This window comes from Dendrobates tinctorius, unplaced genomic scaffold (genome assembly GCF_039654945.1).
Source record: "Dendrobates tinctorius isolate UK_male_01 unplaced genomic scaffold, ASM3965494v1 ptg000028l, whole genome shotgun sequence".
NCBI classification, from domain to species: domain Eukaryota; kingdom Metazoa; phylum Chordata; class Amphibia; order Anura; family Dendrobatidae; genus Dendrobates; species Dendrobates tinctorius.
In genome coordinates, this window is record NW_027361696.1 from 100,311,963 (window position 1) to 100,327,680 (window position 15,718).

At 42.9% G+C, this 15,718-nt stretch overlaps 1 protein-coding gene across 3 annotated transcripts in view; it reads right to left on the bottom strand.

Moving 5' to 3' along the window:
• Positions 1-15,718, bottom strand: part of DLG5 (discs large MAGUK scaffold protein 5) — a 244,339-nt gene that overhangs the window by 64,985 nt on the left and 163,636 nt on the right. For all 3 annotated transcript variants that reach the window (XM_073571224.1, XM_073571223.1, XM_073571225.1), the window contains exons 15-19: positions 12,304-12,396; positions 6,544-7,452; positions 6,260-6,389; positions 6,011-6,155; positions 5,318-5,439 (exon numbers count right to left, since the gene is read on the bottom strand). In XM_073571224.1, the coding sequence (XP_073427325.1) occupies positions 5,318-5,439; positions 6,011-6,155; positions 6,260-6,389; positions 6,544-7,452; positions 12,304-12,396 (1,399 nt within the window). The remainder of the gene's footprint in view (positions 1-5,317; positions 5,440-6,010; positions 6,156-6,259; positions 6,390-6,543; positions 7,453-12,303; positions 12,397-15,718) is intronic.

Below are 15,718 nucleotides of genomic sequence, written 5' to 3' on the forward strand. Positions count from 1 at the left end.
TCTGGTCCCTTTGCAGATAAACAGCCCCAAGGCATGATCTTGCCACCCCCATGCTTCACAGTAGGTATGGTGTTCTTTGGACGCAACTCAGCATTCTGTCTCCTCCAAACAGGACAAGATTTGTTTCTAACTAAACAGTTCCACTTTGGTTTCATCAGAACATATGACATTCTTCCAATACTCTTCTGAATAATCCAAATGCTCTCTAGCAAATGTCAGGCTGGCCCAGACATGTACTGGTTTAAGCAGGGGGACACGTCTGGCACTGCAGGATCTGAGTCCCTGGCGGTGTAGTGTGTTACTGATGGTAGCCTTTGTTACGGTGGTCCCAGCTCTATGCAGGTCTTCACTAGGTCCCCCCGTGTAGTTCTGGGATTTTTGCTCATCATCCTTGTGATCATTTTGACCCCACGAGGTAAGATCTTGCATGGAGCCCCAGATCGAGGGAGATTATCAGTGGTCTTATATGTCTTCCATTTTCTTGTTATTGCTTCCACAGTTGATTTCATCACACCAAGCTGCTTGCCTATTGCAGATTCAGTCTTCCCAGCCTGGTGCAGGGCTACAATTTTGTTTCTGGTGTCCTTCGACAGCTCTTTGGTCCTCACCATAGTGGAGTTTGGAGTGTGAATGTTTGAGGTTGTAGAAAGGTGTCTTTTTACTGATAACAAGTTTAAATAGGTGCCATTACTACAGGTAATGAGTGGAGGACAGAGGAGCCTCTTAAAGAAGAAGTTACAGGTGTGTGAGAGCCAGAAATCTTGCATGTTTTTGGGTGACCAAATACTTATTTTCCACCATAATTTGCTAAATAAATTTTGCCAAATCAGACAAGGTGATTTTCTGGATTTGCATTCTCATTTTGACTCTCATAGTTGTGTTCTACCTATGATGTCAATTGCAGGCCTCTCTCATCTTTTTAAAGGGAATCCAGTCACCTATTTTTTTGCATATAAGTTTTGCATATAACCTGAAAGATAAGAAAAACGAGTTATATTATACTCACCCAGGGGGGGGCAGTCCGGCACCTCCTATCTTCTAGTGATGACGTCCTCTTCCTTGTTTCTCTTGCGTCTCCTGCGCAGGCGTAATTCTCTGCCCTGTTGAGGGCAGAGCAGAGTACTGCAGTGCGCAGGCGCCGGACCTCTCTGACCTTTCCCGGCACGTGCGCACTGCAGTACTCTGCTAAACCGCGACAGAAGCAAGGAAGAGGACGTCATCACTAGAAGATAGAGGAGGCGCCGGACCCGGACCGCGACACCCATTGGACCCGGACCAGAAACGGAAAGCACTGGAGTTCTGAAGTGGCCACCAATGAGTGGCCACCTTTGGAGAGATCTTAAAATTGCTGTTGGGAGAAGACATCCTTCAGATACGAGAGAACTGGAACAGTTTGAAAAAGAAGTGTGTTCCAAAATTCCAATTGAGAGATGTAAGAAGCTTACTGATGGTTATAGGAAGAAACTGATAGCAGTTATTTATTCCAAATGTTGTGGAACAAAATATTAAGGTTAGGGTGCTAACAATTTTGTCTGGACTTTTTGGGGGGGTTTGTGTGAATATATGTCTAATTTGCCTTTTGTTCCCTGCTTTTTTGTTTTGTTCCAATACACAAAGGAATAAAACAGGCGTATAACACCACATGTGCAATTGCAATAATTTTCCTCGAGAAATACTTAATTTCAGCCATTACTGTAGATGTGCATGCCTGTCGTAGTCTGCACACAGTCCACATTTCTTTATACATGTGTTTGAATGAATGTAAACTGTATGTGTATTAAAGTGTGTATTTGCATGTCTGTGTCACAGGGTCTTTTCTTTGTTTAATTATGCATCTATTTTGAAAAATTCAATATGTGTCTCTTATTTTATTTAATGCCTAAAGCCTTTATACAAAATAATTTCAATATTAAAAATATAAAGGTATTAGCCAAAATACATAAACAAAAAACAATAAAAGAGTTGTCTTATCTTATTAAAGGGAATCTGCCGGCAGGTTTTTGCTATGCAATCTTAAGACAGCATGAGATTGAGGATGAAACACAAAATCCAGGGATGTGTCACATGTCAAAGTGCGTTCTGTTTACTAACTAAGAATGATTTATTTCTAAGAGATTAACTAAGCAGCTCACTGTCTATGGACTTTGTACATACAGAGCCTGGTATGGGAGGGGTTAGATTTCTCAGCTCTGCTTCATTGCTAAATCTAAAAAAATCTGATTGTGAGAGAACAGCTGCACCAAGTAATCGAAGTGATACATCGTTAGATTCAGCTTCTTTGCATACATATGCCTGCTCTCAGATGAGATAGCAAAAACCTGCTGACAGATTCCCTTTAAATGGATAACATTGCAAAGCGATTGTAGAAACAGTAACTATGCATATATTTAAAAAAAAACGTTATACATGTTTAGTTATTATTTAACAAATAAAAATATGTGATGTTTACTAAGACACTTCCTAAACAATTATGTCGCTTATCCATGTTATGTAAATAAAAGCTTATAATAACCTGTCGTTAAATTCATCCATTGGTTGTATAAGGCCTGTTTCACACTTCAGTTATTGTCCATCAGTCAAGATCCGCCGTTTTGCAAAAAAAAAACAGATCTGCCATTTTGCTTGGTGGATCCGTTTTTTTTCCCATTGAGTTGCATTACCGGCAGATCTTGACGGATGGCCATCCGTTGGATCCGTTTTTTTGCGGATCAGCCAACGGAGCATGTAACGTTTTTTCGGGCGGCAGGATCCGCACTTCTCACTGCGCATGCCCGAAAGACTTCAGTCAGCCGGAAATTTAACCCTAAACTCTGTTCTGGCGGCTGGAAAAAATCTCTCTCTCGGGCTGCGGTTCCTTAAAAATTCTTCATTCATCGGATCCGCCAAACAAAAAAAAAAAAAAACGGTCCGGTGGCATCCGTTCACATCAGTTTAGCAACGGATCTGCTTTCCGACATTTTGGCGGATTTTAACTGACACAAAAAACTGAAGTGTGAAACAGGCCTAAGTTATTCTTTTGAAAGCTGAAATGCAGAAATATTGATCATTTAATGGACACAGAATGGTCAGATTTTGGCAAGACAAAAGTTTTGTCGCATGGTCATATAATGCACCCAATCCTAGTTTACATCCTCATCTGTGCTCAGTAAATGATCTGTTAATTAGTGGGTGTGTATAAAAAGAAACCCAGCACCCCAGACCTTCACTTGAGCTGCAACTTGAGCTCTGACAACATGCAAAAATCCACCCTGCGATCAAAGCCTGGATTATCAAGACGCTGAAGACCAGATCCACTGCAGAGGTAGCTGGCACCTTTAATGTGTTTCAGCGTCAAGTACAAAGAATTAAAAAAAGATTCAAAGAGACTGGAGATGTGTTTCACAAGCCCAGGTCCGGCAGACCCCGCAAGACAACTGCTCAAGAGGAACATTTATTTGTTAGAAAATCCAAAGCTAGCCCATCTTCCACTGCAGCCGAGCTCCAACAGGCCTGGTCACCTCAAGTCCCTATGTCAACTGGAACAGTTTGTAGCATTCTGTCTCGAAATGGCCTCCATGGTTGAATCAGTGCCCAGAAGCCAGCACTAAACAAAAGGCAAATAAAAAAACGTGTGGCATTTGCAAAGTCCCACAGTCTGCTAAACAGATGGACACTGGAAAAGTGGCAGAAGGTGGATTTCTCTGATGAATCTTCAGTAGAAGTACACCACAGCCACCACAGATACTGCAGGAGACCTACTGGAGCCCGTATGGATTAAAGATACACCCAGAAAACAGGGAAATTTGGTGGTGGAAAGATCATGGTCTGGGGTTACATTCAGTAAGGGGGTGTGTGAAACATTTGCAAGGTGGAAGGCAATATCAATAGCCTAAAATATCAAGAATATTAGCTACCTCTTATATTCCAAATCATAAAAAGGGGTCAAATTCTGAAGCAGGATGGTGCTCCATCTCATACATCCATCTCTACAACAAAGATCCTCCAGGCAAACAAGATCAAGGTGCTAAATAGAATAACTGATCACATTCTGTATACTGCAATATGGAGAGAAAATTGCGATCTCTTATGAAACCCAACCACAGGCTGGTCATCACAGGTGTTACATCATAGCAGCCTCCTGTTTGCCACAGAAAACCATCGGCACCCCAGTAAATTACGTCTGAGGTGACGGATGAGCCTGCCCCCACACTCCCGAGCCTGTGAGTTTTTAATGCCGTTGTCAGCTTTGTTCATTGATGTTAAGAGACAGTTGATGACTATACAATACAGCATTTCCCTGGTACGGTGCTGGCTCACCTCCTGACAAAGGTCCCAATATTGGACAAAGTAGGGCCTCCAAAGTGGGAAGTGTTAATAAAATTGGCCATGTTGGCAACTAATAAGTATCTAGAGGGTCTCCTGAGTTATTGGGGCCTAATGGAGAGCGCAAACTAGATGCTGATAAAAGGTTTCTTTTGTTTGTGTAGTCAGTAAATTCTGAAATACTGCCCCCACAAGTGTATTCTCTTTACTTTGGCTCCCCCAGCGTACCAGCAGGGCTACCTACCTCAGCAATGGTACCTTGGTCAGGAAAGTATGCTGGGATAGTGGGGTGAATAGACAAGGAAAATACAACAACTCCATTGCTAATGGGAGGCAGAGGAGCTAGGCTGCGCTGGTCCACTGTGCCTCCTTGAAGGAAGGAGTAACTGTGGGATTACTCAGAGAAGCCCTTCGAGAGCAGGGAGGTCTGCCTCCTACAGGAACTAAACTGAAAACTGATGCAGCTCAATGCTACCAAGAGGGGTCTAACTGGTGGAGAATACACTTAGAGGGGAATCTGCCAGATTTTTGTTATGTAATATGAGAACAGTTTGATGTAGGGACAAAGACCCTGATTAGAGTGACATGTCGCTTACAAGGTTGTTCTTTGTTTCCATTGAATCAGTGTTTTCACTAGAAAACTAGGTATCACATGCCTCCTGTTCCAACCACTATACTGCACAGTGTACACAGAAGCTGCCTATCAATGATGTGCACAGGGTTATATACAGCTCAGCATTCAGAGATCTGCTAGATCTGCAGCAGAAAAAACTGTGATTGTATCAGAACTGATTCACCCAGTTAACTAAGTGATACATCCCTGGAATCAAGGTCTCTGTCCCTACATAATACTGCTCTCAAATTACATAGCAAAGACCTGCTGACAGATTTCCTTTAACTGTTTAGTGTCTGCCTCCTAATACGGTAGCAGCAGCTGTACTCGAAAGGCTCTGCGTCCCCAGTGACACAGATGAGAAAATATCAGAAGTAAGTAACATAGCATAAGATAGCTTACCTAAACGGGCACTTGATGGCAGAGAGTTTGAACCATGTGGTACCCTAGGACGGGAGGTATCACAGTATTCACTGGGGTGTTTATGACTCAGATCCAAGCTTAACCTGCCATGGTGTTGAGCACTGCGAGGAGTTAGAATACAGTTACACAAAATACAAATCTCTAAAATACAGTTCAAATATTTTCTTCCAAATACGTCTGCAATAACACATTGTGTACAGCCCCAATCGCAATTACTGTGATTAGGACAGATGTCGCCCTTCTCGCAGAAAAGAGTAGTCCTGTGTTTTAGAAGAACTGCCAATGTTCCTCATCATTGCCAATCAAAGGTCAACTTTCATGAAAGTCATAATAACAGTGAGACCTATCATGTGGTTTTATTTTCTTTACATAGGCTGGACACATGTAACCAACAATGGTGACTAGCTCTTCCAATACTCACACGTGCACAATTTACGCTAGGAGCTATGGACAATGTTACTCCTGTGGCTGTGACTGCAATACTGCATCATGCACGGTCTTTAAAGCTACATTCGCCTCATACTCACTATTCTAGAAATAGTAATTTGTTAATTTGTGAGCAATAAATAGTTGTTTTAAGCATTTGCAAAGCAAACAGCATAGATCTGTTTTAAGGTTTATGTGAGTGCAAAGTGGAGGACAAATGAACAGACATTAAACAAATAGATATACCTTTGATGCATGTGCTGAGAGCAGACCTGGCCTGTAGAGGAGGGACAATTATTAGATGGCACACGATGACTCCAAGCGGTGTAGACTGGATTCCTTAAAACTGCGGTAACAGCAGGACATGGAGCGAGGCTCCGAGGTACTGTACCTAATTAATACGTAATTTTAGGCTATGCATAACTGATGTATATCTACATACTTAATTACAGCAATAGTAAAATAATTGCTTCTGTATCTAAGTCTTTCACTCACCTGACATACCAGATCCATACAAAGTAGATGCAAAAATGTCACTATGGCGGGGAGAACGGGTGGGAGAGAACCTAACCCACTCATGATTTAATTCAGGAGAAAGGCGATCCTCTGAACTAGGAGAAAACTTCTGTGAAGGAAGACAATGAATATCAGTATAGCGAGCTGTCCACTTTCATAAGGTATAAGTTTCCAACATACAAAAAAGCACCTGGTACGGTAAAAAATTATTGCTACATTTCATAGATCACAATTCAGAAATTGCCAAAATGATGAAAACTCACCTGAAGTGAATGGTGGGGAATAGTAACGGGTGCTAATCTGTGTTTTAAGGCTGGTGCTGACAAAGGTCTGGGCCTCTTCACTTCTGGCTCTTCCGCCCTTTGCAAGCAGCTTTCGACATCTCCACTTCCTCTACAGCCTGCCAGAGAACAATCTACCCCATCCTCTCTGCAGCATTTTCCAACCCCTCTGTTTTGATGTATTTTATGGGCACTTTCATGGGAGCTATTAGGAAGCGAAGTTGGTAAAGGACTAGTAGGTGGTGAACCAGCTGTAACAGTGGAATCGGACGCTGAACTTGATTGATGTCTGTGTTTAAACTTAATAGAGTCACTGCGTTTGGGAGGTGTTGGGGGAGAGGATGGCCTATCTACTTTTGAAGGCTGGGATGAGTGAGATGTCAGAAAAGTTAGTTTTGGAGGTGTCTGAGGTCTCTTGAAAGTCTCTGGATCAAAGATGGACTTTCTCTGTCTTGGTCTTTTAAAGACAGTGAACTCACTCTGAGAGTGTCCGGGGCTCACCATAACCTTTGGCCACGTGCCACTACTCCTCTTGCTGGTGGACGTTTCAACCAAAGAGCCTGTAATAGCATCAGTATACCCAATAGGTCTACTTTCCTCTTCAAGCAATTCATAGCCACGTCCCCCAAAAGCATCTTCACCGAAAGAACCTAAACTGTGCTCAGAATGACTGTGGCAGCTCAACTGAAGTGCCCTTTCTGATCCACTGCCATCACCCATCTCTTTCTTATGATCAAGAATGTCTGTGCGAAATATATCGGTCTGTGTTGAGCTATTATTCTTTAGGTTCCTGTTATTCTGAGCTTGAATGTTTGGAGGGAGAATGCGACAAGAATCCTTCAGGTTTTCAAAGAGGTTTTGCCCACTCCAAGATGTAGTGGGTGGAAAGACCTAAAAGAAAAATCTTGATTAACTTTGAGCTTGGTATAAGCAACAATAAGTGTTAGGGTTCACTCACACTTGCATATAAAATCAGACGAGAGAAACCTGATTTAAAAAAAACCCAAAACCGATGTTTTTCAATGCGGCAGTGCGGATCAGTATATTTTTCCTCAGCTGTGATTTCACTCCGAAATTGGACAGTGCGAGAAATAAATTGCATGCTATACGGACCATCAGAGGGGCATCCGATATTTACGGATACATTACAAATCTGTAGCATCGGGAACTATAAATGGTCCTGTAACAGATTAATAGCTGTTAAGAAAAAAAAAAACTGATTGTAAATGGATGACAAGTGAAAAAAAAATTGTCCAACTCTACTGGATGAGAATGGGACTGACTATTTAAACGCAAGTGTGAGAGACCCTTAAAGGACACCAAATTATTCTCTCTCCATGTCCGAGAAAAACTGATGACACTGATCAAAATAATCAGACTGTTTTTCTCGGATGTAAAGGTATCGATAGCATGCACCTACCCTTTGAGTGACTTCTAGTGGGAATTACAACATCCTGTGAGGTTTGGCAGACCTGAAGACATTAAACCCTTTCTTATGCTAACAAACGGAAGAAGTAATTCTACAGGATGTGCTCTTTCATCAATTAAAAAACAGACTCAACGAAAATCACAATGGAATCCTCTGCTTCCGTTTACATCTGTCATGCCTTATTCACACATCCGTACTCTGTCACAACATTTACCCACTATAGTCTATGGGACTGTTCACATGTCTGTGCCTCTTCACGGTCCATGTGTTTGTGCAAGACTCACAGAGATGTTTGTTCTTCCCCGGTATCACAGATGAATAGTGAAAATACAAGTCTATAGATGTGTGAAAAAAATCTGTGTGCTGACCATATCTACTATATAATCGTCTAATTCTGTCTTGTCTGTCTGTAACGGAAATCCCGCGTTGCTGATTGGTCACAGCCGGCCGGGCGCGATCAAACAGCGACAGGCGCAGTCCGGCCGCGAATTGGTGCAGCATTCGAATGACGCACGCCACCGGTACCGTCGGGAGATCTGCGGCGCTAGACGCTGATCTACCGACGGTTGCCGCGGGTCATCTCCTGCCGCACGGAGGTCAGCGGCGACGCAGCCAGGAGATGACCGGTGCAGCACTCAATGTGCGGATGGTACCCAGGGTCGGGAGTAGAGACTCTCCTCCAGGCCCTGGGTACCATAAATCTGTAAAAAATAGAATTAAAATAAAAAATAGTGATAAACTCACCTTTCGACGCCCCCCGGACTCTTTCCTTCCTCTCACCACACGCCCAGCATCTTCCGGTCCCAGTAATGCTTTGCGCGAAAGATCTCCGGTCCTTTGCGCTAAGCATTACTAGGACTGGAAGATGTCGGGAGCATGGAGAGGAGATCGGGGGGCCGTCGGAAGGTGAGAATAACCTTTTTTTATTTTTTGAAATTATTTTTTACATTCTATCTTTTACTATTGTTGCTGCATAGGCAGCATAAATAGTAAAAAGTTGACCACAATTGTCAAACACTATGCTTGACAAGTGTGACCAACCTGTCAATCACATTCCAAGCGATGCTTCAAATCGCTTGGAATGCACTTGAATTCCGCACGCGAAAATCGTGTGAAAAATGCATGCGAATTCACATGCGTTTTTTCCCGCGGCGGGAGTTGCGGAAATGCTGCTGAAATTTCCGCAGCATTTCTGCAACGTGGGTACTTAGCGTCAGTGTGACACGCAGCAGCGACCAGGCCCCCGCTGTGTGATTGCCAATCGTAGTGGATCGTCCTGGACCATCTTCTGAACGTCGGTCTCCTGCTGGCCAAATTCTAGAATACCTGATGCATTAGAATAGGGCCACTATCTAGTTTAACATATAAAAGAACTGGAGAAGCTTTGTAATTTATTTTTTTTTATTTATTCATCCCTTAAAATCACTGATGACACGGATGGTAAGAATGGACACACTGATCATACCCTGATGATACACTGATCCAAAACCATGATAACACCAGATGACAAGGAAGGAAAGTGAGTTGAAAAAAAGCAAATGAATTGGAGCCTAAAAAACCTAATAAAAACACAAGCTTGCAAAACAAAGACTCAAAAGTGAAAGGTCTAAATACCATTTTCCATCTCGCCTTTCAAATATATCATTATTGTCCAAAGTGTGGACAATTCGTATACTGAAAAGTCATGCAAGTTCTCACAGTGAAGCTTCTGAAATGAAGGGAAGGAAAGAAATGTTGCATGTTGCAGATTGCAGGATGCTGGCGGATTAGAGAAGTAAAGAATCAGCAGGTTTTATAGTAAAGATGTGAGATATCACAACATTATATCTAATGGAAGAATTTACATTGTGATAAACATGTACACTATCTCAGTCCAGGATGGTCAAGAAATACACCAAAACGGCTTCTTAAGTCACATTCACACAGTCAGTATTTGGCCAGTATTTTACCTCAGTATTTGTAAGCCAAAACCAGGAGTGGGTGATAAACACAGAAGTGATAAATTGTTTCTGTTATACTTTTCCTCTGATTGTTCCACTCCTGGTTTTGGCAAATACTGATGTAAAATACTGATCAAATACTGACCATGTGAATGTGACCTTAGAATAATGCTGCTGAAACGAGAGATATTCTGCAGTCAGAATATCTAACCCCTTACTACCGCAGTCTGTTTTTAGCTATTATGATGTGGCACTTTCTATTGTCATTCCGGCCTACTAGGAATCATATTTTTCCCACAGGATTAGCTCTATAAGAGCTTGTTTTTATGGGGCAATTAACATTTCTACTGGAAGAGCTTAAATTGCTTATTAGGGCTCGCTTACAACGCTTTATACATTGTATAAAGAATACATCGCATTGCACGCTCACCAATGTTATTCAATGAGACAGTGCAGATTTGCGATTTTTTTTCCTCACCTCTAATTGGATGGAAAAAAATCGCAGCATGCTGCGAGTGGATGCGAGAATCAGATGCAATGAATGTGAGAAAAAAAAAAAAATCAGACGGCACACGGACCATGCGCGTGCTGTCTGATTTTTATGCACACATTTCAAAAGGAAGACCGAAATTTACATTAAGTACAGTAAATTCACAGCCAGAACCCTCAGAATAGGAGAATAGATATATAGGCTAGCTATAATATATACACACGCATAATGGCAGTTGGGGTTGGTGACAGCTGTGATTTGTCAAAAATCCCAGCTGACATCAAGCCCTGGCGTTAGTAATGGAGAGGAATCTATCAGATACCCTTATTACTAACCCAGTCTGTTGAAATAAAAACACACACAGAAAAAAAAAAAACATTATTTGAAAAACGACTCCCCCACACTATTACTCGTTCACAGATTTATTTAAAAAAATAAAAATATCCCATGCAGGTCAACTGTACTACAACGAATCCAATGTAGTCCAGAGATGGATACCTGAAAAACATAAAAACACAGAAATAAAAACATGAGACAGTCCTTCGTTCACCAATTTATTAAAAAAAAATGTTTACATGAAGCTCTGATATAGTCCACGTTCCCCGATTTTGGCTCCGGCAACTGTTAATGGCAGTAAAGAGTCCACTATTCACAGGTGTCGTGTAGTGACGACAACGCTCATCACAGTCGCTGGATCCTGCTGCGCTCAGAGAGACCCGGCTTTTCTGATAAGCATTGTCGTCAGTGCCTGGCAGCTGTGAATAGCGCTCACTTTTACTATTCACAGTCGCCAGAACCAAAATCTGGAAACGTGGACTATGTCAGGGCTTCATGGGAACATATTTGGAAATAAATTGGTGAACGAGGGACTGCCTCTTGTTTTTATTTAGTTCTTTTTATGTTTTTCAAGTATTCATTTCTGAACCACATCAGATTCATTAAAGTACAGTGGACCTGCATGAGAATTGTTATTTTTTTTAAATAAATCAGTGAATGAGGGATAGTGTGGGGGAGTGCTTATTTGATGTAGGAAGTTTATGATGATTGGTCTTCTGTTTCAGGAGACTCCACCCATGGAAATAGAGAAAGATATAAACTTTAGAGGGTATATATCCTCAGACACCTAATGAAGGCTGTACTAGCCGAAACGCGTTGTGTTTAACCCTTTTTATTCTATTTTATGGATGATGGCCATGATACTTTAAATACATCTCTAAAATAAACAGAAGTCTTTTTTTATCATCACTCATGGCGACATATTGTTGACTCATCTTGGGATTTCCTTCTTTGAAAATGAAGTGCCTTCCAGGATATTCACTTACACATATCTATCTAGATAGAAAAAGATTCTTAATTGAGCCAAAACGTTGCTGAGCCACAATGGGCTATTAAACCTCTTTTTCTCATTTTTTTTTTCTCCAATGGTGTGCTGCCTTCATTTTTCTTTAATTATGTAGAGGATTGGTAATTGCCTAGAAGGTTTAGCACCTAGTGCTGTTTCTTTTGGTCTATTTTTTATGTATTAAATATGTAATATCTTGCTATAATCTATCTACTGTTATATTTATGTAACATTGCTTTATTAGTTTTGTAAAGTAGCTTAAAATTACATAGGGAATTACAGTATGTAAAAGATGATGTTAAAAATGCATTGCATGAGGATTGCACACGGATGTCATAGATGCTAGGTGAGAAAAATCGCATTGTACTCGCATGACACTCGTACTACTTTTCTGGATCAATATCAGACCAATTTCGATACGCTAGTGTGACTGCAGCCTTATAATTTCAACAATGTTGTGTGAAAGGTAGACCTACACGTCCAATATAACCTGGTAACTTCAGAAATTGACATGGTTTGACTACACTAATCTTGAATTTACCTTTACTAGAGAGATGCTGAGTGATTCCCGACAGCTCCTGAGTAAAGCCTCACATTCTGTAATAGATTTGTTGTCCAAAGATATGCCATTAATCTGCAATGAAAGAACATACCAGATTATTAACGCCAATTGTAAGGGGTACAGTAAAAACACAAAATCCACTTTACAATGGATTACTATAACAGAACCTAAAATAAAAACAAAATGACCAATTAACCCGTAGTACAGTAAATAAATACGGTAGTATAGAATAATATAACCCAGGGGCTGAACAGTGAGAATTGTGCCCTTTTGGTGTTTAACTTACAAGCAGATTTAAAGAGAACCTGTTGTCAGTATAAAAGTGGCCATTTTTTTTCTTTTGTTTTATTCCCAGCTGCTCCCCTGAATATTTTGTTTTTATAATCTCTTTACCAATGGGGTATGGCTAACAAGATTCTCTAGGGGTGTATCTTTAGGCTGTTAAGCACAATAACTATTAGCACCTTTGTAAAGACCATAAAATTAGATTTCTCAGAGAAGTAACAGGAAAAAATAAGAACAAAAACTGGCTACTTTTGACCTGCTGACAGTTCCTCTTTTCATCTTGAAAGGGAATCTGTCTGCAAGATCCACGATCTGTGGGGGAAACAGGACGATGGGTGAGACAACAATGGTTAATGCAGTCTGTCAAATGAAAGTCTCTCTACAGGATCCCATGTCTTAATGCAGTGTCCGCAAATGCAAACAAATGCAACCTGTAAAATTTGGAAAAAGTGTGATGACCATGTGGCAACTTTACACACCTAGCACTGTGATGAAAATAGGGATTTTTGTGTACTCACCGTAAAATCCTTTTCTCCGAGCCATGCATTGGGGGACACAGATACCGTGGGTGTTATGCTGTCTGCCACTAGGAGGACACTAAGTAAACCAGAAAGAAAGATAACTCCTCCCCTGGAGTATACACCCTCTCGCTGGATGAGATTTCTCCAGTTCGGTGAAAAAAGCAGTAGGGGCTTAAACAATTCAACAAAAAACATAACTATGTCACAACATAAAGATGCTACAATGAGCCGGTAGGCTAAACAGGGTGGGTGCTGTGTCCCCCAATGAATGGCTTGAAGAAAAGGATTTTACGGTGAGTACACAAAAATGCCTATTTCTCCTATGCCTCAATGGGGGACACAGATACCGTGGGACGTCCTAAAGCAGTCCCTGGGTGGGGAGCATATATCTGCTAATACCCCATGTACCACTGAGTCAACTCTGAGGTACTGCCGAATGCAGGATGCGTCTGCCGAGAGCTGCTTCCGCAGAGGCCTGAGAATGAATTTGGTAATGCCTTGTAAAAGTATGCAGGCTGGACCAAGTCGCAGCCATGCAGACCTGTACTGCCGAGGCTTGGTGACGAATGGCCCAAGAGGCGCCCACTAAGCGGGTAGAGTGCACTTTAATCCCTGCTGAGACAGGCGCGTTCCTGACAGTAGGATTCTTGAATCGCCAAGCGGATCCATCTGGCTAGCGTTGCCTTTTAAGCGGCTAGACCCTTCTTATGCCCTTCTGGAAGTATGAACAGGGCATCTGACTTGCAGAAGGGAGCCGTCCGCGAGATGTACTGTCTCAGGGCCCTAACCACATCCAGAGTGTGGAGGGCTTTCTCAATACGATGGACTGGTGCCGGACAAAAGGAAGGCAAAACAATGTCCTCATTGAGATGGAAAGAGGACACGAGCTTGGGTAGGAAGGACGGAGACGTCCTGAGAACTGCCTTGTCCTGATGAAAATTCATGAACGGGGGGCAGCAGGACAGAGCCGCCAATTCTGAAACTCGTCTGATTGACGTAAATGGCACTAGAAAGGACCACCTTCCAAGAGAGAACAGTCAGTGGTACGTCGTGGAGAGGTTCGAAGGGAGCCTCCTGTAGGGCCCCAAGAACCAGGTTAAGGTCTCATGGTTCAAATGGCATTCTATAAGGAGGCGCCACAGGGGAAACTCCCTGAAAGAAAGTCTTGATTCGAGGTTTGGTGGCAAGTCTGCGTTGGAATAGCACTGACAAGGCTGAAATTTGGCCTTTGAGCGAGCTAAGCGCGAGGCCCGACATTAGTCCGGATTGAAGGAATTCCAATATAGTAGGAATGGAAAACGCCACAGGGGATCGGCCATGAGCCTTACACCATGAGAAAAAGGTTTTCCAGGTGTGATGATGGATGTGCATGGACACGGGCTTCCTAGCACTCATCATTGTGGAAATCATTGTGAGAACCCAGCCTTTGTTAAAATCCACGATTCAACAGCCTCGCCGTCAAGGACAGGGCCCCGGAGTTTTGGTGGTAAATTGGACCCTGAGAGAGAAGACCCGGGCGATCTGGAAGTCGCCAGGGAACGTCGACGACTAGTTGAATCAGTTCTGCGTACCAAGCGCGGTACGGCCAATCTGGCGCGACAAGAATCACCGGTACTCCTTCTGTTCTTATTTTCTTGATGACCCTCGGGATCAAGGGAAGAGGGGGAAAGATGTATGGGAGCCGAAACCGGTGCCACGGCAGAACTAGGGCTTCCGCACCGATGGCGCATGGATCGCGTGATCAGGCGATGAATCGAGGAACTTTGTTGTTTAGTCTCGAAGCCATGAGATCCACATCCGGAGTCCCCCAACGATAGCAAATCTGCTGAAAAACCTCCGGATGAAGAGTCTTGGCGACTGAGAAAATCTGCCGCCCAATTCTCTACGCCCGGGATGTGGACTGCCGAGATGGGCGAATGATTGGTCTCGGCCCAACGAAGGATGTGACTCACTTTGTGCATGGCAATCCTGCTCTGAGTACCTCCCCTGGCGGTTGATATATGCCACAGCCGTGGCGTTGTTGGATTGGATCCTGATGGAGTGGCCTGCAAGGAGATGGTGAAAACTCCGTAGGGCTAATCTGATTGCTCGAATCTCTAGGATGTTGATGGGGAGACGAGACTCTTGAGGAGACCACTGACCCTATGCCCTGTGGTGACAAAAAACCACACCCCAGCCCAGAAGACTTGCGTTGATGGTTACTACCAACCATTGTACTGGGAGAAAGGACTTCCCTTGATTCAGGGAGGATTTCAGAGTCCACCACTTGAGGGCTTGTCTGACCCGCAGAGACAGAAGGAACCGACGGTCCAGGGAAAACGGGTTCTTGTCCCAGGCTAACAGAAGCGCATGTTGCAAGGGACGGAGATGGAACTGAGCGAACGGGACAGCTTCCATCGCTGCTACCATCTGTCCGAGAACTCTCATGCTGAAACGAAAGGAGTGAGAAACAGGTCGAGAAAGAGACCGCGCTGCTTGTTGTAAAGCTTGGGTCTTCTCTGGAGGGAGAATGACCAACCCGCGGGAAGTGTCCAAGATTATTCCTAAAAAGGAAATCTGTTGAGTCGGCTTTGGGAAGGACTTTTCGA